This window comes from Apis laboriosa, unplaced genomic scaffold (assembly GCF_014066325.1).
Source record: "Apis laboriosa isolate Shangri-la unplaced genomic scaffold, ASM1406632v1 scaffold1321_cov151, whole genome shotgun sequence".
NCBI lineage: Eukaryota > Metazoa > Arthropoda > Insecta > Hymenoptera > Apidae > Apis > Apis laboriosa.
This window is the reverse complement of record NW_025221248.1, coordinates 1,969,075-1,996,418: the sequence shown is the minus strand read 5'-3', so window position 1 is coordinate 1,996,418 and position 27,344 is coordinate 1,969,075. Positions and strand designations below refer to the sequence as shown.

At 29.8% G+C, this 27,344-nt stretch overlaps 6 protein-coding genes across 9 annotated transcripts; 3 read left to right on the top strand and 3 right to left on the bottom strand.

Moving 5' to 3' along the window:
- Window positions 1-2,752: 2,752 nt before the first annotated feature.
- On the bottom strand, window positions 2,753-3,314 carry LOC122720745 (histone H2B-like). The gene has a single exon (XM_043947662.1). The coding sequence runs from the start codon at window positions 3,276-3,278 to the stop codon at window positions 2,907-2,909; it is 372 nt and encodes a 123-aa protein (XP_043803597.1). The 5' UTR covers window positions 3,279-3,314; the 3' UTR covers window positions 2,753-2,906.
- A 212-nt stretch (window positions 3,315-3,526) lies between these two features.
- LOC122720744 (histone H2A-like) lies at window positions 3,527-4,030 on the top strand. Its single transcript, XM_043947661.1, has one exon. The coding sequence runs from the start codon at window positions 3,544-3,546 to the stop codon at window positions 3,916-3,918; it is 375 nt and encodes a 124-aa protein (XP_043803596.1). The 5' UTR covers window positions 3,527-3,543; the 3' UTR covers window positions 3,919-4,030.
- A 1,721-nt stretch (window positions 4,031-5,751) lies between these two features.
- Window positions 5,752-6,361, bottom strand: LOC122720742 (histone H3). Its single transcript, XM_043947658.1, has one exon. The coding sequence runs from the start codon at window positions 6,278-6,280 to the stop codon at window positions 5,870-5,872; it is 411 nt and encodes a 136-aa protein (XP_043803593.1). The 5' UTR covers window positions 6,281-6,361; the 3' UTR covers window positions 5,752-5,869.
- A 163-nt stretch (window positions 6,362-6,524) lies between these two features.
- LOC122720798 (histone H4) lies at window positions 6,525-6,836 on the top strand. Its single transcript, XM_043947773.1, has one exon. It carries the CDS (start codon window positions 6,525-6,527, stop codon window positions 6,834-6,836), a length of 312 nt encoding a protein of 103 aa, XP_043803708.1.
- Window positions 6,837-7,614: 778 nt separating this feature from the next.
- Window positions 7,615-10,217, top strand: LOC122720740 (U4/U6 small nuclear ribonucleoprotein Prp4). 2 transcript variants are annotated; one of them, XM_043947656.1, is made up of 5 exons: window positions 7,615-7,780; window positions 8,264-8,818; window positions 8,905-9,282; window positions 9,355-9,568; window positions 9,639-10,217. In XM_043947656.1, exons 2-5 carry the CDS (start codon window positions 8,293-8,295, stop codon window positions 10,096-10,098), a joined length of 1,578 nt encoding a protein of 525 aa, XP_043803591.1. In that variant the 5' UTR covers window positions 7,615-7,780; window positions 8,264-8,292; the 3' UTR covers window positions 10,099-10,217. The 2 variants fall into 2 exon arrangements, with proteins under 2 accessions (XP_043803591.1, XP_043803590.1); XM_043947655.1 differs by lacking the exon at window positions 7,615-7,780 and adding an exon at window positions 8,023-8,175.
- Window positions 10,218-10,855: 638 nt separating this feature from the next.
- Window positions 10,856-24,476, bottom strand: LOC122720739 (delta-1-pyrroline-5-carboxylate synthase). 3 transcript variants are annotated; one of them, XM_043947652.1, is made up of 6 exons: window positions 23,841-24,475; window positions 19,291-19,624; window positions 15,306-15,953; window positions 12,739-13,556; window positions 12,196-12,486; window positions 10,856-11,397 (listed from the first exon to the last, which is right to left on the bottom strand). In XM_043947652.1, exons 1-6 carry the CDS (start codon window positions 23,937-23,939, stop codon window positions 11,233-11,235), a joined length of 2,355 nt encoding a protein of 784 aa, XP_043803587.1. In that variant the 5' UTR covers window positions 23,940-24,475; the 3' UTR covers window positions 10,856-11,232. The 3 variants fall into 3 exon arrangements, with proteins under 3 accessions (XP_043803587.1, XP_043803588.1, XP_043803589.1); XM_043947653.1 differs by having other exon boundaries at window positions 19,291-19,594; window positions 23,841-24,470; XM_043947654.1 differs by lacking the exon at window positions 19,291-19,624 and having other exon boundaries at window positions 23,841-24,476.
- Between the last annotated feature and the right edge of the window lie 2,868 nt (window positions 24,477-27,344).

Below are 27,344 nucleotides of genomic sequence, written 5' to 3'. Positions count from 1 at the left end.
ATGATGCTCTTGCTTTAATGGTAGTTAGCTTTGGCTGTGAGCGGTGTTCTTTCTTAAGCGCGGACCATGGAGAGAGTCCTACCCAATATGTCGGATGCCGCGATTCCATGACAGCGAAGAAGCGGTAAATATACCTTTACTTTTGTGCTTTGTTTTTCTAAATTACATACGTGTTAATAAGTAATCGTTGTGCAAAAATATAGCTACGTGTGTGCACTTTTATATACTTATTGATTTTTATGTATATTTATCTGTTAAAGCAAAATATTGCGCCGTTCAACGAAGTCCGTCTTTTCGAAGCGATAGAACATCGTGTAGAAAAAGTTAAAAATCTAAACATTTACGCGAAAATTGACATGATACTTATATAGAAAATTGTAAAAAAAGGACTGCTGCTAATTTATATTCAATCATTTGTATTCAACTTACAACGGATACTTAAAAAACTTACTTGATATTCGATCGCTTAGTGATGTATAATATGAACCACGAATGTTCTATCGTTGGATTAATATCAATTCCCATGGATGTGTGAAATATTCCATTTATGTATCTAGAATTAATTTTTATTACATCTTTCATATTTTTAGTATTCTCAAATGAGATTTGATGACATTTACTTTTATTTAATTGTTTTTATTTGCTGTTCTTTTTCTGATGGAGATCGTGATAGTATGTACAAGGAATCTGTGATTCAGAATATCACTTATAAGTACTAATTTAAAAATATTCTTATAAAATTGCTTATTTTATGTTTTAATTCATATTATCATAATTTAAATTTGAATTGAAAAATTTAATTATAATTTTATATAAAAATATAACAGTTTTATATAAACAGGGAATGATATTTCCTTTCAGAATAGTACTTGTAGGTAATTTTATATCATATGTATGTGTTTTATAACACTTCTATTATAAAAATATTAATTCTTATACAATAGTATTAATTAATAATATTAATTAATAGTTTGTTAAAGTATATTTTTCATTTAATTTTATTTTTCTATCATAAGATATTATATTTAATGATATAGAATATAAGTCTTAAAATTATAAAGAAGCTACATAATTTTTTATTGTTAATAATTTAGTCAAAAAAGTGTATAATTTCTTTCATGTAATTATTTTATATTGAAATGTAATGATCTTTTTTTAAATTTATTTATATTGTAATATAAAATTGAAATATTGTAATATAAAATTGAAAAAAAATATTAATGCGTTTTGATAATATATACACATATAATTCAAAAAATAATATTATACTACAGTAAATAATTTAGAACAATGACAAATTTTCATAAATATTCAATTTATAAAACATGATAAAAAAGTTTGCGATCAGAGTCCGAACTTGAGGGAGTTGTATAAACTACAGGACACGTCATCATTGATTCGCTTGTTGAATTAGGAAGAGAATCTTCTATATTCTGTGCTTCAGAAAAAGATAATACAATTTCTAAGTTGAATATTTCATTTAAGCATTAAATAGCATGTATAATATGTAAATATTTATATTTTTGCTATTTTTTTTTATTTATGAATTATTTTTCTATACAATTTTCTTTGTATATCAATTTGTTAGTTCATCAAAAAATTTAAGCATGGAGGGCACGCTAAAGTCGTAGGTTCTGACATCTGGCGTAAGAAATTTCTACTTTTAATGCTAAAAATTTAAAATATAAATAATAATATAACTAAAAAGTTATTATAAATTTATTTTATAATTTTTTAAACAACTTGTATCATTTAATAATTTTTTATTGTTATATTTATTGTATACGAATAAACTTTAATCTTGTCTACCAATCAAATTTCATGTTGAGAAACGACAGTGGAACCATCTATACAGAAGCCATTATTATAATGGTTCATCAATGATAGGATTTCAAAATAAGTATCAATATTAAATAAACTTCATACATTAACTAACAAATTTAAATTACATATATTTTTTTAATAAATAATATTTTTTATGAACTAGAAATGTATTACAATTTTTTTATACAAAATCATAGTGAAATTAACCCTAAGTAATATTGTATAACTTAAAAGTAACATATATTTTGAAAAATTTTATTTTGTCTATTTATCATTGTGCTATGTATTTCATCAATTACTAATATGAGGATAATTAAATGACTTATGAATAATATTATAGAGTTATTAGTTCATAGATTTTAAATTAAATCAATTAATTTAGAATCAATTCTAATCTTTTCTTTCGTAAGTAAATAAAATTCTACTTACAGAAAGTTAATATTTCTAGTAATTTTTAATTTTCTTTTTTTAATTATAAATCGAAATCTAGCATTCTAACCTGAAATTTTACTTGATGGAATGGAGGTTATACTAAGAATTATTATCAAATTTATATTAATTGTAATAAATATAATGCTTTTATGTTTTTGGCAACTATTCTATAAGTTTTTCAATGATTATTCATCTATTTTTGTAATTTCTATGAATTCTTTGTAAAAAATATATGAAATATTAGAAATTAAAGTATTTAGCGAATTTACATCATTGATCGTGACATCGAATGTTCCTCATATGAACTGCGCAAGTCAAAGCACTGCAAAACACCGCGGAAAACAATTAGAAAAATGATTTAGATATTTTCTATTAATTTTTATTATATTTACAAAATGATAAAGTACTCTACTATTTTAGAATGAAATAATTCTATTTAAATTTTGAAATATTCTACGAATGATATTTTCAATACATATAAGAGTATAATTTTTCAATTATTCAACACATTTTATCATTATTATTTAGGATTCAATGGAAAATATTCGGGTTAAAAAATATTCAATAATGAGTTATAACCAAGTTGTTTAACGTTATGAGAATATTGTTGGCCCTGAGAAGGGCCGATGATTTATAAGACGCTGCAGCGTTTATTTTGAACTGGTGTACTTGGTGACGGCTTTAGTACCCTCAGAAACAGCGTGTTTAGCCAATTCACCAGGCAACAGAAGTCTGACAGCAGTTTGGATTTCCCGAGAAGTGATGGTAGATCTCTTGTTGTAATGTGCTAAACGTGAAGCTTCAGCCGCAATACGCTCAAAAACATCATTTACAAAGCTGTTCATGATGCTCATGGCTTTACTGGAAATTCCAGTATCAGGATGAACTTGCTTCAACACCTTGTAGATGTAGATAGCATAACTTTCCTTCCTCCTCCTCTTCTTTTTCTTATCAGACTTGCTAATATTCTTCTGAGCTTTACCAGCTTTCTTCACAGCTTTTCCGCTTGCTTTAGGTGGCATCTTCGCAACTTGATCGTAGACTTGAAATGCACTCGACTGTTGTGAGAATTCAAGACTGAATGTCGGAACGCAGTGGAGGCGCGCTATTTAGCTTGAAACGTGGCACCAGCAGCGCACCAATCACGTGCGAGCTGGCGCGCCATTGGTCGGTTTGAGTTCGTAACGGCTGGCTTATAAAGAATACGTTTTTCCTGTAAGCGGCATATTTCTCTCACGTCTGTTCGAGTGCATTTGTGGTACTTCTTACTCTAAGTTCACGCAAAACATGTCTGGCCGAGGTAAAGGTGGTAAAGCTAAGGGAAAGGCGAAATCTCGTTCCAACAGAGCTGGTTTGCAATTCCCTGTTGGTCGTATTCATAGACTTCTTCGCAAAGGAAATTACGCAGAACGTGTCGGTGCAGGAGCACCAGTGTATTTAGCAGCCGTTATGGAATATTTGGCTGCTGAAGTGTTGGAATTGGCGGGAAATGCTGCTCGTGATAATAAAAAAACCAGAATTATACCTCGTCATCTTCAACTTGCTATCCGTAATGATGAAGAATTAAATAAATTACTTTCTGGAGTAACTATTGCTCAAGGTGGTGTTTTACCAAATATTCAAGCAGTTTTATTGCCAAAGAAAACTGAAAAAAAAGCTTAACCATATAAACATCGATATAAATGGCCCTTTTTAGGGCCACAATTTTTTAAAACAAAGGAATTTCTCATCTGATTCATAATTAAATAGAATACATTCTTATATACTAAAAAAATAAAGAATAGAGAACTATAAATAATCTAAAGATATATTATTCAAAGAGAGGAACATATTTAAGATAATTATCGAAAACAAAAAATTAAGATCTGATATAGAAAGTTTCATAAAATCATTTTTAATATAATAAAAGCCATGTCTATATTTTTATATTATTGACTACAATTTAAATCATACATATCATATTTTTAAAAAATCTTATCCAAATTTTTTTGTGAATATAATAGTTTCTAATACAAAACGTTGATTCCATATTTCGATTTATGTTTAGTTAAACAAATTTTTTGTCAAATTAAATATAATTGATAATGTTTTATATTATAAGTCATTTTATAAATTTTAGTTAATATAATCATAGCAATCATAAATTATCAAAATAAAATCCGATAACATGATATTTATATAGAAGTATTACAATGTATAATTATATATTATATAATATATGTTATATAATGTAATATTTATATTATATTATACATATATTTACATTATAATTATAATGTATATGTATATAATATAATATATTATCATCTTTCTTTTTTGTCTAATTTATTAAATAATATTTGCAATTTCTTTTATATCTAAAACTAGTTTTTTATATCTAAAAAATATTAGATTCATAAATTGCAATATAAAATAATATTAAATATTTTTATTATTTTTTACGCGTTGATCATTATTTCATAAAAAATGATCCTCGCTTTCATATACCGATCATAATACCGATGATTTTTTTGAAAAATTTTAATATTTATAATATTCAATAGCTGCTTTTTCATAAATAATTTCATAATTTTTTATTTCTATACTATTTTAATAAATTTTCGTTTTAAATTTAATTGTTCTATATATCTTTAAAATTTATTTCATTTACTTTTTGAAAAATAAATTCATTCATTTTGTTTCAGTATTGTTTCAGTAAGAGAATTTAGGATTATAAAAAATATATACTATAATTTATAAAAATAAATTATAAATTATATATAATATAAATATATTAAACATGATAATATAGATGATTATAGGAAATAGAAAAATTGAATAAAATATTTTCTAAAATTTTAATTTTATTTTTATTTTTGAAAATCTTTTATTGCATTAATGAACATTATTAAAGATTTATAAGAATTATACTTTAAAAATTATACGTTCAATTTAACAATTCAAGAACTTTATGATAGCTAGGAATAAAAATAAAAGAAGGGATAGGATATAATATTCAATGGAAGGTCTGGTTTCGTATATAAAAGAACATGGAGCAGATGTTCGACACAGATGTTCTTTTCTTTGTAGGGGGAACGAACGTTACGTATCTAAAATTGCAGAAGATTTGAGTAATATACTAATTCACTACAACAATTTTAATATTATAAAAAATTATTATGATAAATAACAAAACTGTAAAAAAAAATTTTAAAATATAATAAAAATAACAAGAAAATAAACATTAAATATTGAGTAAGAGCAAAGACTTCAATATCGTATCTAAAAAAAACTCACGTAAATATTCTCTGTCAGGAATGAAGGTCTATAGCTACCACTAAGTATTTGAATAATACATAACTCTAATCATGAATTCTAAGTTTTCCTATAGAAAATTGTTGCAATGAAAAATAAAAATCGAAGATTATTAACTCTCGATTCTATATATTTAATAATAATAATAATAATAATATTTGAAACTTATTAATTAATATAAATATATCGATTATATAATATAGGAAATTTTTTTAATAAATAAAATATATACATTTCTATAAAAAAATGAACATCGAGTTGCCACATTAGAAAAAATTTTGGCCCTAAAAAGGGCCGATTTGTTTTTAAAAAGCTACAATTAGGCTCTTTCTCCACGAATACGACGAGCCAACTGAATGTCCTTCGGCATGATTGTAACACGTTTAGCGTGAATTGCACACAGGTTAGTATCTTCAAATAAACCAACGAGATAAGCTTCGCTGGCTTCTTGAAGAGCCATGACAGCAGAACTCTGGAATCTTAAATCTGTCTTGAAATCTTGAGCAATTTCACGAACCAAACGTTGGAATGGTAATTTTCGAATTAGAAGTTCGGTGCTTTTTTGATATCGTCGAATTTCACGGAGCGCTACAGTTCCAGGCCTGTAACGATGAGGTTTTTTCACTCCACCGGTAGCAGGAGCACTCTTACGAGCAGCTTTAGTAGCCAATTGTTTACGTGGCGCCTTTCCACCAGTTGATTTACGAGCGGTTTGTTTGGTACGAGCCATTATTTCTTTAAACGAAACTAAAAACTTGCATAGATGCGTTCGATACGAAGATAAAACACAAAATGCGTTCGAGCAATAGAACGCTTCCCCTTTTATTGAGTACGATTCTCAGTTCGTACCTTCTGATTGGTCGAACGTCGAGTGGTGGGGAAACTGTTCTGCTGTCGGCATAAAAGCGCGTGCAAGCGAGCATTCGGCAGACATTGAGTTGTTGTTCATCGAGCTATACTGATCAAGTTTCATTATGACTGGCCGTGGAAAGGGTGGAAAGGGTTTGGGAAAGGGAGGAGCAAAGCGTCATAGAAAGGTTTTGCGTGATAACATCCAAGGTATTACCAAACCAGCCATTCGTCGTCTTGCTCGTCGTGGTGGTGTGAAGCGTATTTCTGGATTGATCTACGAAGAAACACGAGGTGTACTGAAGGTATTCTTGGAAAATGTTATCCGAGATGCCGTCACTTACACTGAGCATGCCAAAAGGAAGACTGTAACTGCCATGGATGTAGTTTACGCTTTGAAGCGTCAAGGAAGAACCCTTTACGGTTTTGGTGGTTAATTGGTGCTCCATCGCTGCATTTACAGAACAAACGGCCCTTTTCAGGGCCATCAAATTTCTCAAATGTATGGAATTCTCTCTATTTCAAATTGTTTATTATTACATCTTTATTATTATAATCTTTTGTGAATCGATGAAGTCGGTTTACTTGAATGAATTTTATTATTTCAATGTTCATATTTTTCTTATATTCAAAGATACCAATAAATATTATTCTTATATTCTATATTTTTTTATATATCTTTTTTGTTTAAACATTAATAAATAATATATATTATATTAAATATTATTTCGGTTTATAAACTTATTCTTAGAATAATGACGCATAATGCATTCCAAATATTAAATATCGTATGAATTACGATTTATAAAATGATAAAAAATGAATAGACAAGAGAATTTAAAACATTGATCTGAACTATATGAAAGCATTTTTATAAAATTATCTTTACTTTGTATAATATACATCTTAAAATATTTTATATTTTTGGAATAAAATTATTTTATATATTTTATATAAAATTATTTTATATTTTGTTTTTTTTAATTTATTATAAAAGCATTTATAATTTAGCCATTTTTTGTTTATGAATGAATTATTGTTAGTTACAATTAATATTTTTTTTTATTACATAAAATTAATATACACAATAACTGTAATCTTGTTTTCTAAGAATGTTATCAATAATATATGATTTTTTTATGATACATAATCTTGTTATATTTTTATCTCTATTATGTAGTATTGGGTGTGGCTATAATGAATAGTCGTTATTTATTACATATATTAATTTATTGTTATTACATATTAAACATTAATTAGAATTGATGTAGATAGTATTGAAAGCTGAAGATTAATAAAATAACTATCCTAAAATAACTATTTCTAAAGTTTTCATAGATTGTAATTTTAACCAATCAGAACATATATAACTAAATTTTAGGTTAGGTTGAACATTTTTAAATATATATAAATTTATTCATTAGAATTTTATATAAATTTGTATAATTTTGTATATCATTTTTTATATTTTTATTTAAAAATATAGAATAAATTCTAATCATTTAAACAATATCTCGAGAAAAGTCGATTTAAATTAAGAAAAATATTATCGATTATTGAATATTTGAATAATAGTGTTCTTTATTTGACAGCTAATACTTGTAATAACGTTAAATAGTTTTATCATAATGAATAAATGAAATTAGTCTTTATGAATGAAATTAATTTAATAAGTTCCAACAATCCTTGCATTTATTATTATATGTAATTTTTTTCTGATTTATATTGTATAAACTCGATTTGTACTGTCAGAGTTAAACATATTTTCTTTATGATGTAGGTTATGTTCAAATTTGATATTATATTCAAAATTGATTTAAAAAGATTAAGAAATTATATTTTAATACTATATTCTTTTTTTTAGCATATCGTTACAATAAATAATTGCTTACAATGTCAGATGACGAAGATTTAGTTTATGTTAAGAAACAAAAAACTGTTCATTATGGATCGCTTGAAGAAGCAGAGCGTGCTAGATTGGCCGCTGTGGCGGAATCCTCTGAAGAAGAAAAAGATACCACGACTTTGGGAGACAATGTCAACACTGTTGTTACATTGGCAAATATTCATATATCAAATGAATATATGGAATTGGAAGATGAAATGTCCAAAGATAGACAAGCTCTCTTAGAAGAATTTGAACGTAGAAAGAAAGCTCGTCAAATCAATGTATCTACTGATGATTCAGAAGTAAAAAGAAATTTAAGACAATTAGGAGAGCCTATTTGCTTATTTGGTGAAGGTCCTGCAGATAGGAGGACAAGATTAAGAGAATTATTAGCTAATTTAGGTGAAGATGCAATTAAGAAAAAACATGAAGAAGAGGAAAAACCTTCTCATCCAATTGAAAGGGATACAGAAACAACGTGGTATCATGAAGGACCAGAATCTCTTCAAATAGCACGTTCTTGGATAGCTAGTAAATATAAGATATTGTTATAATATATTAAAATTTTTTTTCATATCTTATTTTATATATGTGTAATATTTTTATTTATTTGATAGCATATTCATTGCCTAGAGCAAAAGCTAGATTGGACAAAGCAAGGCAGGATTTAGAATTGCCAACAGCCACACGTACAGCACGTCGTCAAGAACTTTTGAAAAAATTGCAAGCATTAACAATTTATTGTTCTCAAATTGGAGATACTAGACCAATTTCTTTTTGTCAATTCAGTCCAAATTCCAAAGTGCTTGCTACAGCTTCATGGTCAGGCTTATGTAAATTATGGTCTGTACCTGACTGTACTTTGTTAAGAACACTTAAAGGACATACTTGTAATGTTGGCTGCATTGTTTTTCATCCAAAAGCTACTATTATTGAAGAAGTGGTAGGAGAAAGAACTGGACAGACTTGTGTATTGGCATCCTGTGCTTCAGATGGTACGTAGACTTTCTTATTACATAAAAAATTATAATACGAAATACAATAGAATTCTTTTTTAATATATATAGGAACTGTAAAATTATGGAGTGGTGGATTTGGAGAGGAACCTCTAGCTGAAGTTGAAGGACATGAACCACACAGAGTTTCAAGATTAGCATTTCATCCATCTGGTAGATTTCTTGGAACATGTTGTTATGATGCATCTTGGAGACTTTGGGATTTGGAACAACAAGCAGAAGTCTTACATCAGGAAGGTCATGCTAGAGCTGTACATTGTATTAGGTAAAATATTTAAAATCATAATATATTATATTTACGAAAGACAATTGTTCAATTTTTTGTTGATTTCTAGTTTTCAAGGTGATGGCAGTGTAAGTGCCACAGGTGGTCACGATTCTTTTGGTCGAGTATGGGATCTTCGTACAGGACGGTGCATTATGTTTATGGAAGGCCACTTAAAATCTATTTTTGGCATTGATTTTTCTCCAAACGGATTTCATATAGCAACAGCAAGTGAAGACAATACTTGTAAAATATGGGATTTACGAAAAAGATCTTGTGTGTACACAATACCGGCACATACAAACCTTTTATCAGATGTAAAATATCAAAGGATAGAAGGACAATACCTAGTCACAGCATCTTATGACAATACTGCTAAAATATGGTCGAACAAGACCTGGCAACCACTTAAAACATTACCAGGTCACGATGGTAAAGTTATGTCTGTCGATATTTCTCCCGATCATAGATTCATTGGGACTAGTTCATACGATCGAACATTTAAATTATGGGCACCCGAAAATATGTAAAAAGACTTCATTGAATAAAAAATATAATTTTAATTAAAGAAAAATGTATTTCAAGAAGGCATTTTTGTACTATAGGAAAAGTAAACATATAAATAATAATAAACATATATTCCTTTTAATTAGGTGACTCATCTTATTGACTTTCTTTTTCTCTTTTTTTTTAAACTGTACATTGCTTTACCATAATATATTTAATCGTTTCCGATAAGAAATATTTACTATACAATAACAAAGAAAGAGAATTCTTTAACTATTCATGAAATTATTCTTGTAAATATTGTGATCGGACTCTGTACTCAAAAGTTTGCTGTCCGATTGCAGTTTTGCGTCATTGGTGATAAGCATAATTATACTTTTACTTTATTAACAAACTTGATGATAAATTTTCATAATAATCAAGTATTTAAATGTTTCTTCTTTCGATAAGACCTCATCTTGTATTTATAACAAATCTTTAAGAACGGTTTTATTCATATTTTTATAATCAAAAAGAAAAACTACAATGCAATAAAATTTAGAATACAAATACAAATTTATCGACGATATATTTGTATAATTTTAAATTAATCATACATATTACTTTGTTTTTATTTATCTTGAAGTTTTAGAACATTCTTTGGTTTATTAAAAAATAGGAAAGAATTATGTTTTGATGAATAGTAGAACATATTTTTCTAAAATTTCATTTCTGGCAGTACCTTTTCAAATAATACTCTATAAACAAAACTAGAATCACATAATAAATGTAATATTTATATCCTACAAATAATTGACATATTTTTATTCGTTTCAATTAATTTAATAACATTAAACATTATTAAACTAATAATGATTTGTGTGCGCGTGTGTGATTCTTTTATCGAATTAAAGAATCTTCGCGAAAGATAAATGTCATTATTTTTTGTGGAATCTTACACATTTGCATTTCTATTTAGTTAAATTTCTAATTATTTTTAAGTATTTGAACGGTGAGTGATTAAAAGTTAAGAAAAAGATATTTGTGATCTATAATCTTAATCGTTTTGCGATCCAATCGAAAATAGAACGATTTTTTTTTGATGATTCTCCTCGATGTAAAATCTTCCGAATCACGAAAGCGAAGATTCCAATATCTATAGATTGTTTCGACTTAATTCATTCAGATTCATTGAGAGGTAAAGATTGATGAAGCCAAACCTCACCACCCTCTCCAAAATCTGCAGCTGCATGACCATTACCTTGCAATACCCATTTTGTAGTCAACAATCCATCCACTCCCACTGGACCGCGTGCGTGAATTCGTGCGGTGGAAATTCCAACCTGTTGTAATTAGAAATTATAATATAAAAATTTATATTTTTTTTATTGAAAAACTGTATTCGAAAATATTTTGATTGATCTTTGAATTTATAATTCGTTTGATAATTAATGCTATTTTTTATTTAATAAGACATCAAGAAGAGTATAGATATCATCAGCTATAGATCAATTAAAATCATAAAAAATATCATAAAATGATCATGGAAATTTTTTCATCATAATGAAAAAATATTTTTTACTGTGCATACATTTAGACATTTTAGAGTCTTCTCATTTTATAATATAATTTATCATTTCTTGAACTTATCGGGAATAATATTCTTATCTTGCTTATCAAGAAGTGTTAAAGTAAAAATTGTTTTCAAATAAAAAAACCTCGTTCTTCCAATAATGACATGCTCTCGTTTATAAATACAATTTACTTTTATTATTTATGGCTTAATTATATCAACGCGTCAACCATCTTGTATGCAATATTTCAGTCTCTTCTTCGATTTCTTTCTCTGCGAGTAAAAAATTTGTAAAATCAAAATTTTTTAAAATTCTTTCTAAAGATTTCGATTTCTCAAATCTTGAAACTTCTTATTATTTATTAAAATTTATTAAAATTTATTAACATTTTAATTCTTGATAGATATAGAATATAGATATATAGATATAGAATATATATATATGTGTAGAATAGATAGATAGAAAAAAAAATTAAACGTTTCAAGAATTTCGAGTTTCGATAATTTTGGATTTGAGTTTTCTGAAATGAAAAATTTGTGTCTCAATCCATTTCTAATTTTAACTCACCTCGGCACCAAGACCGAATCTATAACCATCGGAGAATCGAGTACTGGCATTGTGAAAAACGCACGCACTGTCCACTTCTCTCTGGAAATAGGTAGCTTTTTCTTTATTCTCGGTAACAATGCAATCCGTATGTCCACTGCCATATTTGTGAATATGATTTATTGCATCCTCGATGTCTGATACGACCTCGATTGCACACTCAAGAGCGCCGTACTCGGTCTTCATACTTTTCGCAGCAGGTGGTCCGAATGTTAATTGTTTTCTCAGTTTCGGTCCGGAATTAACTTTTACCTAAAATATGATTACACACAATAATAACAATTCATTCCAATACCAATTATTATTTCCTTTATATCAAAGATACGAATGTCAAATTCTCTTATCGAATAATGAAATGAATGTTATTTTTTTATTCTTAATTTAAAACTGCAATGATAAAATGATTATTAAATATTAACTCTTGATCTTTGATCATTTCTATATAAATTATCGAATTTATACATTCGTGCCTCTGGAACGATATCTCATCATTAATTTTCTCACTCCTTCCTTTTGCAGCATACTGCACACATCGTTGAAAAAGCTACTCTTCATATGACTTTCGTGAATAAGCAATGTCTCCATAGCGTTGCAAGCAGCAGGATAATCGCATTTCGAGTCTCTGATGATCTTTAGAGCTTTAACAAGATCCGCATCTCTATCCACATACACGTGACAGATACCTTCCGCGTGTCCCAATACGGGAATGTGTTTCGATTGTTCCTGAATGCTGCGAACAAGGTCTGAACTACCTCGAGGAATTACGAGATCTATGTGTTTTCCCATCGACAGTAAATCACCGACGTCCTCCCTGGTCGAAATTAAAGATATCGCGTTGGCAGCACCAACCGGGCCCAGCGCTTCCTTCACCAACTCCATTAAATATTTATTGCTGTTTGTCGCTTCTTTGCCTCCTTTTAGAAGGAGGCCATTGGCACTGGACATGGCTAATGCGGCTACCTGAGGTAAACTATCGGGCCGTGATTCAAAAATCACTAACAATACACCGATGGGTACAGTTATTTGTCTCAATTCCAGACCCTCGGCCAATTTTGTCCTTCTGAGCACGCGACCCACGTTCGTTAAGGAATCATTGGCAATTTGTCGTAAACCAGAGCTCAAAGATTTCAGTTTGGCGGGTGTTAACGAGAGACGAGAAAGTAAAGCTTTCGCCAGACCAGTTTTCTCCGCAGCCTCGAGATCCTTTCTGTTAGCTTCCAATATTTCTTTTTGCCGTGATTCGAGAAGATCAGCTAACGCGTTGATACAGGTTGCTCGTTCCTCTGGTCGAAGAGCTTGCAATATTCGACTTCCAGTTCGAGCTGAAAATATATAATTATATGTATGTATTCAAGTTTGTATTTTATAAAGGATGATTTTATGAATATTACAAATATATTTCTCACGTAATAATCGATCAGTCAGTCACAAAATATTATTGATATCATTGATAGATCATTGTAGAAGGTAACATCTATAGATTAGATATCTTTTGATTTTGAGTATTTTGAACATTACTCGCAATGAAAAATGTTTCATAAAAAATTTTTATTAAATAAACGTTGAGAAAAGTATTATTAATTCTTTCGTGAATTTCAACTTTAATTTTTTAAATGGAATATATATTTTTTACACATTTGAAAGAATTAATAACATAAATATATATACCATTTGTTATATGTACCGTTATTCAACTTTTATTTGAAATATTTTTCGCTGAGTAATGAGTAATATTATTAAGAAAACTAGATACCGTTAAATACCGTAAGATACCGTTACTGTATAAATAGAGGTACAACCATAAAATAGGGTTGTAACCGAGCAAAGAATTATTCTAGGTAAGAAGGGTAATAGAAAGGGTACCGTTATAACGGTATCTATTATTTAGAATTAATTATACCTTAAAAGGTTTTGACCTGGAAACGAAGTGTCCAATGTCATTTATTAGGATATTAATTATTTTTTATACCTGAATTCTAAATATCAAATCTGAATTATATTCTGAACACTTGAATTTAAAATCATAAGTAGTAAATAAATAAATCAAAAATATTGCTACTAATATTTTCTGAGATTTATTTTTAAACAGCTTTTATTGCAATGCAATAAAGCAATAAAAATTACGGTTGTTAGATACATATAATTATTCTTGAAAGAAATACAATCTTGGTAACGCATCGGCTATTCAATCGATTTCTTTCGAACTGTAAAGAACATATCAAATAAGTTTTAATGGAATCTGATTCTGATAAAAATTACTCGAAGTAGTAACGAGAATGGAAATATATTTTCATTCAAAGAAGCTCCTAAAAGAATATTTAACTATTTTTCTTTTCACTTACTTTTTCAATGGCCAACCATGTTGACCAAAAGTTGTTCTAACTGAATATACTTTACACGAACAACGTGACATTTTTCTATATCTTAGAAGAGCGCGGTATGTGTCGCGGATAATTGTACAATGGCCACGATACAGCAGCCGGTAAGCCGTTTCATTTCTGCCTTCGATAATCGATGACCTATATTGCTATGGTCGGTAGAACAAAATGACGCTACTGACCGATACCTTTACGAAAAAAACTACCGCGTGCAAACGCAATAATCTCGATCGACTTTTTTTTTTTAAATAAAAACAAAAAAAGATCGATCTCATAGATTGGCTCATGGATTGAAAATAAAACTATTTAAGCAATTTTATATTCGATATTTATAGAATATTTTCAAATAACTTCTTATTATTTTTACTCCACAAATGGATATTTTTTAAATCTTTTTTAATATTCAAATAATTTGAATCAGTCGATTTCCCTCCTTTACCGATACAAGGTAAAGAAAATGCGGAATAGCAATATATTAATTAAACGCTTTAAAATATGCAGAAATGCAATAATATTAAAATAAACGAGTGTCAAAACTTATTAAAAATGACAATAGCGATTCTCTGAAAAACTTCGTAATCCTCTTGTGAATTTGCAATGTACAAGTCGAAACCCACTATTTAAAAGACCCATCCACTTAAAACATTTAAGACACTTAAGAAAGTTTTGCTATAATATAAAAATCCTTCTTACCTTCTTCGGCGACAACTTCTACAGGCGTGGAAATTTCGGTCGTCTGTGTAAAGAAAGTACCTATCTTTCTCCCAGATAAAATATTCTTTATAGCTTTTTCTTGAGTTCCATTGCAAATTACTACGGAGACACCTCGATCAAGGGCCCAAAGCGCCGCATTAACTTTCGCATCCATGCCACCGGTACCGACCTTCGATTTTTGCCCAAATTTGATCGTGTCTCTAAGATCCATGCTAAACGTATGCAGCATTTTGGCGCCATCTTGCCAAGGAGGAAGATTGTAAATGCCATCTACATCGCTCATCAAAATTAATAAGTCCGCTTGAATCTCGGCGGCCAACATGGCGGCCAAGGAATCATTGTCCTTGATGGAAATTCCTCTTCTTCCGCCGCTTCCAGCGACTTCCTCGTCAACGTGTGGCGGAGGTGATACCGCGTCGTTGGTATTGATTATAGGGACTATGTTCAAGCTGAGCAACTCGCTCAGGGTGCTGAACAAGTTATTACGGGTCTCCTCGTTGTAGAAATCCGGTTTGGTGACCAACACTTGGGCCAGTTTCACACCATATTGGGCGAACATGGCGTCGTACAGCGACATCAGACCCGATTGTCCCACCGCAGCTGCTGCTCTAGGTTCCAAAGGAGTGCCTGTGTGAACATTAGATCGAAATTACTGTTGATCGTGTACAACAAACAGCATTTTTAAGTGAATGGTTTTTGCTTATGGCCTTTTGGAGCTCGTCCAAATTCAATTGACCGCGCTCATCGATAACGTGTTTCAAGTTAGTAGCAATTTTTCTCTTTGAAGGACTGATGTACATAAAGGAAGAAGATGAATGATAAAAGTTTTTAGTAATTTTTTATGACAGAACGGTTAGTTGATTTTGAACCAACTACGAATAATAGAGAAGAAGAAATTTTCTAAAGTCATTCGTTTGATTCTTTTATTTATTATTATAAATATTTCTACATCAAAAAATAAAAATAGTATCTTAATCCTCTATTATTATAAAATTACAATTTACAATAGTTAGAATAATTAAAATTAAATTATTAGAATAATAAAACGAAGCGAAGGAATAATTGAAACAATTAAAATCAAATCATTAGAATAATTAGATGATTAAAACAAAATGTAACTTAACCACATCAACTCAAGTATTTATTTATTATATTTTTGCGATTCCATAATGTGTTTCCTTTACCAAAAATTTCTATATATTCTTCACGTATTAGGCAACAAGAAATGGTAGAAAAACATCGACGCAAATGTTCAAATTCATGAAGGAATCATGAAAAAAAAGACGGTTATATTTTCCCAGCAATTTCTGTCTATCGCGTTCGATTGTTGTTTTCCTCGAAAGCAAGAATTACCACGAATGTTTTCCTGAGCAAATAGAATCTCGAAGGAATTGCCGGTAAAAGAATTGGGCGGGTTGCGGTTGTTAGTTTAACCTACATATAGAAGAACCGGACATTGTCAACTTGCCGAGCAGTCCCCGGATAACCGGAAGTACTTCTGGAACGTTATGACGCGTCCTCTATCGTGAAGGTCTAACATTTCGTATGTACTACGAAATTTACGAGTCCCTGTATCGATTTCTCTTTCAAACGATGCTATATGAATGCCCGTGAAAAAGGAAATACCTCTATGTGGTATACTAGTACGTGGTTAACGTAACCGGAATTTTCTTGCTTATGGTAGATATTGCAAGTCGTTTGTTCTCTACAAAGAAAATAAGATTGCTCCAGGGTAATGTAGATTATTTACCATCCTTTTATTCGCAAAGTTCTTTCGTACAATAATTGTGCGGTATGGTTTAATTGGTTTTTAAAATTTTTCTTAGTTTTTTTTTTTTTTAATTTCCTAGAAAAATGTTTCGTGTAATTCACAGGTACACTATCGTTCATAAATATTTGGATATATTGATGATAATAGATAATTGGAATTTTACGAAAGGACATACAAATTGAAGATTAGACAAGTATACATTAGAATTAAATATATGATTTATCTATTTTTATATTTATGAATGAGAGATTTAATGTTACTAAATTTTAATCATCTCATATCAATAGAAATATACGTAGATATAAAAATTTTTATATGTTGTTTTATTCGATGTATAATCTATAGAGAAATATTTTCGAAATAGATTCGAAGGATTGATGGAATCCATCCAATTTATATTCTAAATATTAGAGATACAATATCGAATATATTTTTGCAAATATCTAAGTTCGAGCGACGATTATATGTACATACTTAATAAAAAAAAGTTATTTAGAATGTTGACAACATATTTCAAGGTCATTGATAAAGTGTAAACAATCTTTTGTAAACAATTACCATAATAATGTAATGTAATAATAGCGAAAAATTCATATGAGGAATGCAATTTTAAAAAAATCTTTTTTATTTATTAATTAAATATTGTAAATATTATAAATAATACTTGTTATATAAATTTATAATTAATAATAATTATACCTAAATTGAACAATTTGAAAAAATACAATTCCTTAAACAAAAAAAAACATGATATATTTTCCAATCATGAAAGATAAATCATCATAATCATTCTATTACATATTCTGCATTAAAATTAAAATGTATCCCAAGATAAATATCCAAATATTTTTGAATAATAGTATAAGAATATTTCACTCATTTCACTATACAATTCTTTTTTTTATTAAATGATTCAAGCGTGTTCATCCGTAAAAACCGCGATTCTCACCAATCAAGCAAATTGTACGTTTTCCATCGGAGGAAAGGATTTATACTCGGGCAATTTAATCGTCATAACTTGCTGGGATTATTCGGTCGATCGATTCACCGCAGTCAATTAAAACAAAAATGAGAAATTATTTTTCTCATCGTTTCGTATCACCATTACAGGCGGCTCCAGTAATTATAATTAATTAATGGGGGGAAGAATATTATATAGAAATGTAAATACAAAGGGAACGACTTCCGAAGTTCGTGTAAATTCGAATACGTTTTCGTTATATGTACCTACTCGAGACTCATTAGCGCGCCAAGTATAAAGGAACCGGGATTACGAGTGAAAAAAAGTATAACCGGAGGGGATCGTGTATTCTAATTTATATTTCACTGATAACAATGAAATTCGTGGTGGATTGAGTCTTGGGTCGAATTACTGTCGGATATCCGGGTCATAGTGTAGATAACATTGTCGTCGTAATATTTGTTATTCGCTATTGTAATGAGAATTATGTGTAAAGTTCTTTGATTCTTTCTATAATTCAAAAATTTCCAGACTTATTTTATTATATATATTTATATAAATTTCTAGATTTATTTTAATTAAATTCGGAGGAAACTTTGAATGTGAACGAGTTGATTTTGTGTGAAATTCATATCAAATTTTATTATTTTTGAAAGTAATAATTAATTCATAATATAGGTATATAAGTATATATGTGAATGAGAAAAAATAAAGATAGATCGAAATTAGATATGATTCGTGAAAATTGAATCTGAATTTTTATAAGATTTCGAAATTTTTGAAACTCTCGAAATTCGAAACGTTTAGAATATTTATTTATTTTTTTAAGCTGTATATATTAAAAATTGATAGGTATACATCTAAAGATTTTGTCAATAAAAAAAAATCTTAACAAATTTTCATTTCAAAAATTCTTCAAAATTATTTTATAAATTTATAGTCATAATAATAACAATTTTTTTTCCATATATTAACTATTATAATAAATTTATATTAATTAAAATCAGCTTAAAATATAAAAACAAATTCAATAGGATTATTATTAATATTAAATAAAAGTAAATCCATATCACAACATTTTTCTAAATTACTACTTGTTTAGATTTCAAAAGTTTTAAAAATAAAAGAAAACTATGGAGTATTTTTCGAAAATTTTTGGTTTCGAGATTTCAAAGGTTTCGAGTGCTTCGTCTCTAAGGAAAAACAATTAACGTGTATATTTGGAATTATACCCGAGCGTTTTCTCATGTGGCCGCCAGGACTCAGCGTTTCCCTCATTGATAAGGACATCAACAGTTCCTGGGCGAGTTTCTGTTTGCCGAATGCGACCGCTCCGCTAGTTACCATAATACATTCACGACCTCCGTTTTGGCACTCGGCTACCTGTTCGACTATGGACGCCAACCGACCCAGTGCCAGTCCGTGTTCGTCCTCCCTCGTGATAACGGCGCTGCCCAATTTCACCACCAAACGTCTGGTGTAATTCAACTGGCTGCGGTCGTTGAACATCGTTGCCTTTCGAGGCCCTTCTGTCGTCTGCAATTCTCTACGTGAGTCCACTCTACTCTTCAAAAATTAACCGATTAAATCGTTTCGATCGAAACGGGATAAGCGCGAATAGGGAAATTTTTGAAATAATTCCTTCAATTTTCTAAATTAATAACGTTTGGTGTTATATTTTTTATTTGATTTTAGTTCTGTGTATCGTAAGAAGACGTGCGAAGTTTTAAAATTTAGCTTTTCATGTTAAATCATGTTGGGTATACGATATAATTACTTAATTAATTGTTAATCTTTAGAGATAAGTGAGATAATGAGTAAATCATAATTATTCATTCGAAAAATTGGTACTTACGTACATGCATGTCAAATATTCCATTTAAATCGATTTATCTAAATATTGAAAATAAGAAATAAACAATAATAAGGAAATTTGATGTAAGAGACTTTTTCTAAGTTTTGATATTGAGATTAATTTTCGATATAGTCAATTCAAAATATTTAGATAGATTGATTTAAGTGGAACTTTGTATATACGACGCATATTTATATAATATGTATATAAATAGTATATATACTTGTTATAATAATTCTTATTAAATCTCTTGCCAAGAATCAAGAATAATAGATTCTTATTCGACTTAAGAATAATAGATTCTTAAACGACTCTTTATAGGTTAAATAAATATATTTAGATTATTATATTAAATTATTAAATTTCAATGCAATATGTCCCCTTTATAAAAACATCTTAAAAAAATATTTCTTCATTATTAATGATTGATAAAAAAGAATTTTTTCCACAGCCTCTGAAAAATTTGAAAGGATTAATTGTTTGAGGGTATCGTTTTTTGAAACATACGTGGATTACATTTGTGTATCGCAAGACACACGTTATTCATCAAGGACAGTCATTAAAATGTAAAGCACAGGGATCTTTCCATTTGCAAATGAAAAGTCTCGAAACGATTTCTATACTTTTTCCCACGTTCGTGGCGACAACCGGTCGGAATGTTTCGCTTTTAAGCTTTTCAAGGTAAGTTAATTTACGTGCACTTTATGTAATTCATCGTTGCGTCAAACTAATTTTATTCTTAGCTTTTTACCACATGCAATCGAGCGAAACTCATAAAGATCACTCGATGATCCTTTGATCGCTTTTATTGAATTATCAGTGTAATATCTATGATCGTGTGTGTTTTACGATCGTTCGAATTCTCGGATGTTATCTTTATGTATAACACTTTAATCGAGAATCGAAAAATTCCCGGCCGCCAATTTCTATTCGATTGCCACTCGACATACTTTCATGCGTACACGTGTAACCACTTCCACTTCCAGATCTATCAATTATAGAAAAAAAAAGAAGAAGAAAAAAAAAAGAAAACAGATCTGTTTATTACGAGTTCAATGTTAAGGGAATTTTTGTAAGAATTCAAAAAAATTATTGGAAGCACAATGGCACACGAAAGAAACGATAAGAGACAAAGAAAGAGAAGAGGGAGGGGAAAAAAAATAAAAAAGAAAAATTAAAAATCGATTTTAGATGAGTGTGCAATTTTGTTTCCTGTTTAATGCCTGTTTTTCATTAATCATTGACGGAATTGCGACGAATGAATTATTCATTCGAAAAAACAATTGATCTGTCAGCGACAGCAATTTGCCACGTTTCATTATATTTTTAGTCCTCTGTGCATTCTCCTGTCTTCCTCGTTCCTAGACCCAATTTCCGCTCGTCTCCTAAAGCTATGCAATTCCTCTCCCTTTAAGATCTTGCGGGGAATCATTTTTCAATGACACATTATCGATTCCGTTCTAGATTCTATCGTAGGTTTCGTAAGCTGTGGATCGCTGATTAAGTATTATAAATCATACCGTACCGTCTCTCTTATCTTTACTTTCCAAGTTTCGCAGTTTGTTTCGCAGCTACGATCAATTTTTAATCCTATCGTTGAATAGAATGGATTAAAAATTGGATATTACGATGTCTTGATGATCTAATGAAATTATTGCTTTTCTTTTCTTTTTTCTTTTTTATCGATAGAACTACGTAACAATTTTCTCGAATCATTTTGTGATCTGACCTGTTGATCTACCTAGAAATACATCGATTCTAAGAATGCGAGATAAAAGGATGTGGGGATCGATATTATCCATAATGCAGAAATATTCGTACATCATGCGAATTATCGATGATCATTTCTCGTCACCGTGGTGCTCGTATCGTGACTGGATCGTGATTAAATGACGATTGATAAAACGTCTGATTCTTATCATCGTCTCTTGGATGCTCGTCGTGAGAGAATGAAGTGATGTGATTTTTTTTTAGAATGGATTCAGAATAATGTTTTAATATCGATCTTGACATTGTTTTTTTTTTAATCTTTTCTTTGTTTCAATTCTCGAGATATGAGATAATTGTTTAATCTTTTTTTCGATTAATCGATAAATCGATCAATAGAAATTTTAACACGGAGACAAGAAAATATTTATTCTATGATCGATTTGTGTAATTATACCATTGTATAAACAGATAATGAGCAAATTTTGAAATAAGTTGTTAACAAATATTAAAATGTAGAAAATCAAAATATTTTCATAAGCAGATATTATTTGAAGATATTATTCTTGTGATGCCTTGATGTTTAAATCATGAGCAAATACTATTTGTATCTAAGAGTATTCTATTCAGTTCAGTACTTTATGTACAATAATACTAATTTTCAATTTATTATGACAATATCAAAGTTATTTCAAATCATATTTCTATAATTGAATATAATTTAAAATTTATTTGAAATTTATTTCTTTAATATATAACATTTGCTTCAAAGAAAAATTTATTAGCAAAATTCTTTATTATTTGAAGAAAAAAAAATATAAATATCTATTTTTTCTATTCGAATGAATAATAAAAAGAATCTATTTTCTCCAGCCGTGACTAAACGTTGCACGGAAGAACGGGATGATCGAACGTATACAACGAGTGCAAATATAAACGATATTTATAATTCGGTGATTGCGTGTTGTGCATGTGTATAAGCGAGATATCACTTGTATTATGTATTCGTGATAACGCTGTTGTTACATTTATGACGGTACAGCCAATTAAACTGGCGATCTTTGAAATCGAACGATGCATTTTGCATTTAAAAGCCCGTTTAACGCGCTTTTCGTTGCTGTTTGTTGTTAGAAAATTATCGAAATGCGGCCGGAAGCAACATATATGCATGTTACGCGACATCTACGCGATATTATTTATGTTCATGTTTCAAATCTATATGCGATAAATAATTTTCGTTATTATCTCGTTCTGAAAATCATTGTCGAGTGACATAACGCAGTGGAAAGTTTTGTTACTTGACGTTATTTAACGAGAAAATTATATAAATAACGAAGCAGTTTAGAAAACTATATTCTTTTACAAAACTATATTTATATTAGACTTAAACATTTCGTATTATTTTAAAATTATATTATTTTAAAGTTTTTAAACTTAATTGAGAAGTGATCTATTTCTAAAATATTTTATGAAATTCATTATACACGCGCGCGAGAAGCATTAGCAATTAAATTAAATGATTTATTTATCATTCAGTCTTATTTCTTATTTGATTTTGATAAAAATAATTGTTTGTTATATATTTTAATACGATTATTATTACAATTTAATATTTATTTCAACAACAAATTTTCATTTAAGAAATAAACGTTATTTCCTCAAATAATAAAGTCTTCAATTTATTATTTTCCCAAATATTATCTTTTTCTCTCTCTGTCTTTCTCTTTCTCTCTCTCTTTATTTGATCAAATAAATGAAGTCAACATCAATTGAAATACTTATCAAATAATGATTAACTGTATCTGTAAATATGTTGTTCGAAAAAATTGTTTTTAAATTATTCTTTGAAATTTTGTCCAAGGTCTGTTTCATATCGTTTTAATTGCACAAACATTGTTATATATTTTTTCCTCTCAAGAATTTAAAGAGAAAGAAAAACAAAAAATTTCAGAAGAAACATCTCCTGCCTTCAAGTTTCATTCACGTCAAACAACTCTTCGAGATTTGATCGTTTCGTTATAATTACACATTATATTCGACAAAAATTTTTCTCCATCGAGGACAATGTTGAAATTGAAAAACACGCACGGCCGAGGGTGTTAAAAATTGAATCGGCGATGCACGAGTTAACCAATCGTCTGGATCGCCTGGTCCAGGTCAAATCGATCGATCGGTTCTGGGAAGAAATGAAAGGCGAAAAATAAGAAAAATTGCACGTACTGCTTGTTCGGGCACCCTCGGCCCCGAGGAGGACGAAGCCAATCTCCTTGGAAAACATCCAAGTTTACTGGATCTCAATAGTAACAACCTCGCGTACATGGCTGCCTCTTGAACTTCCTTCCTCCTTGCTTACGTTTTGCACAAGCACGACACTATTACGATTTCCTAATCGAACGAACGTCACGCGATCACTACTCGTGCGTCCTTTTCTCGACAAAGAAGGGAATTGGGGGAGAGGGACGGGAAGAGAGCGAGATAGGAAGAAGAATGAAGGAGAAGCGTGGATTTAATTATCGATCGAGAGATTGGTATCTTGGGATGGAAATTCTATCGAGAGGAGGCGAAGAGAGAAGATCCTGGATGAAATTCTTTTAGCGTTAACCTCCTCTCTTTATGGAGGGATCTCGAGATGATGATGATGATGATGAGAAAAGAAGAAAGAAGGCCGGAGAAGGAAGTGGAGAAGAGGATTGGATTCGAGCATAGACCTCGGTAGCGAGGTAGAGCGGTCGCCACGATGGTCAACGACGCACTACTACTCGCTGCTAGTCGAAATCGCGGCAGAAAACGATGTCGACGTTATCACGAGAGCGAAGATTAAGAGGCCTATCCTCACTCAAAAATGTGATTCGAGCGTAAAGTGGGAGGAGATGTTTCCTTCCCCGGAAATCGCGACAATTTCAAATGCGATTCCCCAAAACCTCGTGCAACCGACGTCACGCCACAGAATCCAATTTCTTTGTGTGTTCTTTAAGATACATAAAGAAATCGCGTAATATACAGCAATGGCAGTAGCATTGGCAGCATGAATCGGTGCACTTTGACCCGTGAATTGAGCAAACAGAATTGCTATCTAACTTGCGTTTGACTCATTCTTTTCACCACTCGGCCGTCCGTTGTGCTCCGTTATGTATGCGTGCGATAGATTCGTATATACGGTAATTTCTACCACAAATGAATATTGGGAATCTGTTGTGTGCACGTGTGTGAAAGGAGAGAGATCGATCACGAGTTGGACGTTTGTTTTCGTGGCCTTGGTAAATAGTCTATTTGCATTCGCTATTTGATAGAAACTCGTGGCTCGTTGAGGTTATACTGCTATCATCGCGTCCACCGATTTTATTATTATTATTTATATATATTTATAGAAATTAGAGTTGGTTCTTTTAAGATGAATGATATCGTGTTTTCACGATAAAATATCGCGTCATTCAAAAGAAACGTTGGCCGATGTATGAAAAAGTTCTTGATCCACCTTTTCAATTATGCAGGATGTTCATATTCGCGCACATCTTCGTGATGGAATACGAAGAGACGAAGATAAGAAAATATTTTTCAAGTATGCTTCGCAGTATCGTTAAATAGTGGATGAAACGTCAAGTTGTTCGTTTTCTGGAAAATGCGTATGAAAAATATCGCTGCTAGATATGAAAGATAGTCGTTGCTGCCTCTTCCTCCATGACAGAAGAAAATTGATATTATAAATAAGATATAAGGCAACATAGACATAATTATGAGAATCGAATAATATATAATCGCGAATAATTGCATGGAAAAAAGTGAAAAGATTGTAAAAAAAAGATTATAAAATTATGAAATTAGCTATGAAATTAGCTATACTGTTTTAAAATGATTTTATTTTAAAGTTACATGTTGACAGATTTTATGATACGATTACAAAGAATTAGATTGGAAAAAGAAAAATTCTTGTTTTCGAAAATATTTGTAGGTTTTTAAGTTTTCGAAAAAAATTAGGATAGCAATAATTTAATTTGAAAGATTACAGAAATCATAAGATAACTAAAGGATCATAGAATAAGGATACTTATTTAGTAATTCAGGAAATAAAAAATAGAATTATATTGTATTAAAAATGTGTGTCACGAATGATTGCGTGGTACTATAGGAACGTAAGAAAGCTTTATCTCTTTAAAATTTTTATCTTATTTTATGTTTGTTGTATCAATATCGTTCTATTCTTATATGTATTCTTTAAGAGTTGTTTTTCGTACATGCATTTTTACCTTGGTTTTAAGCCAACTTTTTTTTCATTTTGTTTTCTTCAGAATAATTGAAAAATTCTTTTGATATTTTGCTATTATTTGTTTACTTAAATTATATCTATTTTCAATTACAATTAAAAATCAATTAATGCTAAATATTATAATAATAATACTTCTAAAGATATCATATATATTCTTGCAAAAGGATGTTAATCATCTTAGTACTAGTCCTAATTCTCTAAAGAAAAAATTCTTCACATTGTTTCAATATCTGCTATATTTAACTCTTCACTATTTGCTTATAAGAGTAAAAAATTAAGAATAAAGAACGATTCTAGTGAACTTATCAATAAATCTTCCTGGTAACCTCTTAGTTTAATTAAACAGAATGAATTCTAAAACGAATTATCTGGGGGCAATGGTAAATTTGGAAATGGTAACTCCATTTACCAAAACAATAAGGAATATATATATGTATTGCTTATTTATCCCAAGCAAGTTGATAAGAATTTTAGATAGTCGATCAGTTTGTAATTTATATAAGGCGATTTATAGGTCAATATTCGAATTCTAGATTTAGAAATATCATTACGAGAAATCTTTTGACATATTTTCTCTGAATGATAATTTAATCTGATAATTTTAAGCAATATTAAGCGTGAGTTGATTTACCTTATTGTTGAGTGTTGCCTTAATCTAAAACAATCAAAATATCCATCTTTCAATGATTTTATCTATCTCAGAGAGAAAAGTTTACAATTATCAATGTTTCAAGTTCTTAGTTTTAACAAGTTTAGCAGTTAGGATAGAAAGAAGTAATGTAGTCGGTGTTATGCAGGATATGAAATATTCCATCGCCGTTACCATAAAGTTATACAATTTCAGCAGGTTTTGTCCTAGGTCCTAATTAAAATTCGCACAAACAGCTAGGACGTTAGCTGAAAGATAATCGTATTGGATAGATTTTCCAAGCTGTTCGTGATTCAACGTAATTGCTATCGGACAGTAAAAAAAAAAAAAAAAGGGAAACAGTTAATCCTGTATTTTCGTCGTTGTTACAAAAAAGAATAGATTCGTGCGATTGAAATTCATTTCGTCTTTTCCTGTATCCGTATTTTTCCATTCTTTCTTTTTTTTGGATATTAGAATTTGAATTTAAATTGCACGATGGAGAAGAGATAAAAATTGAGAACATTTCAGAAGAAATAAAAAAATTCATCAATTTTTATTTTGTAGAACTCTTCTTTATTATAGTTATAGGTTTTTGTTCTAACGGTATTCGCTTATGGGTTTGAAACGAGTAAGAAAACGATGGTTTATCGATATTCGTCTCTTCTAAAGTTCGAGATTGCACTGGAATACGAAGATTTCCCTGCAAAAATAAGTTTCATCGATGTCTGAGACATGATCATGGAATAGTGTTATTCGTTGGCTGCCGAGACGAGTAATCCTTTCATGGAAAGTGTGCCCCTGGAAGATGGCAATGAAGAGGATCGTTGGG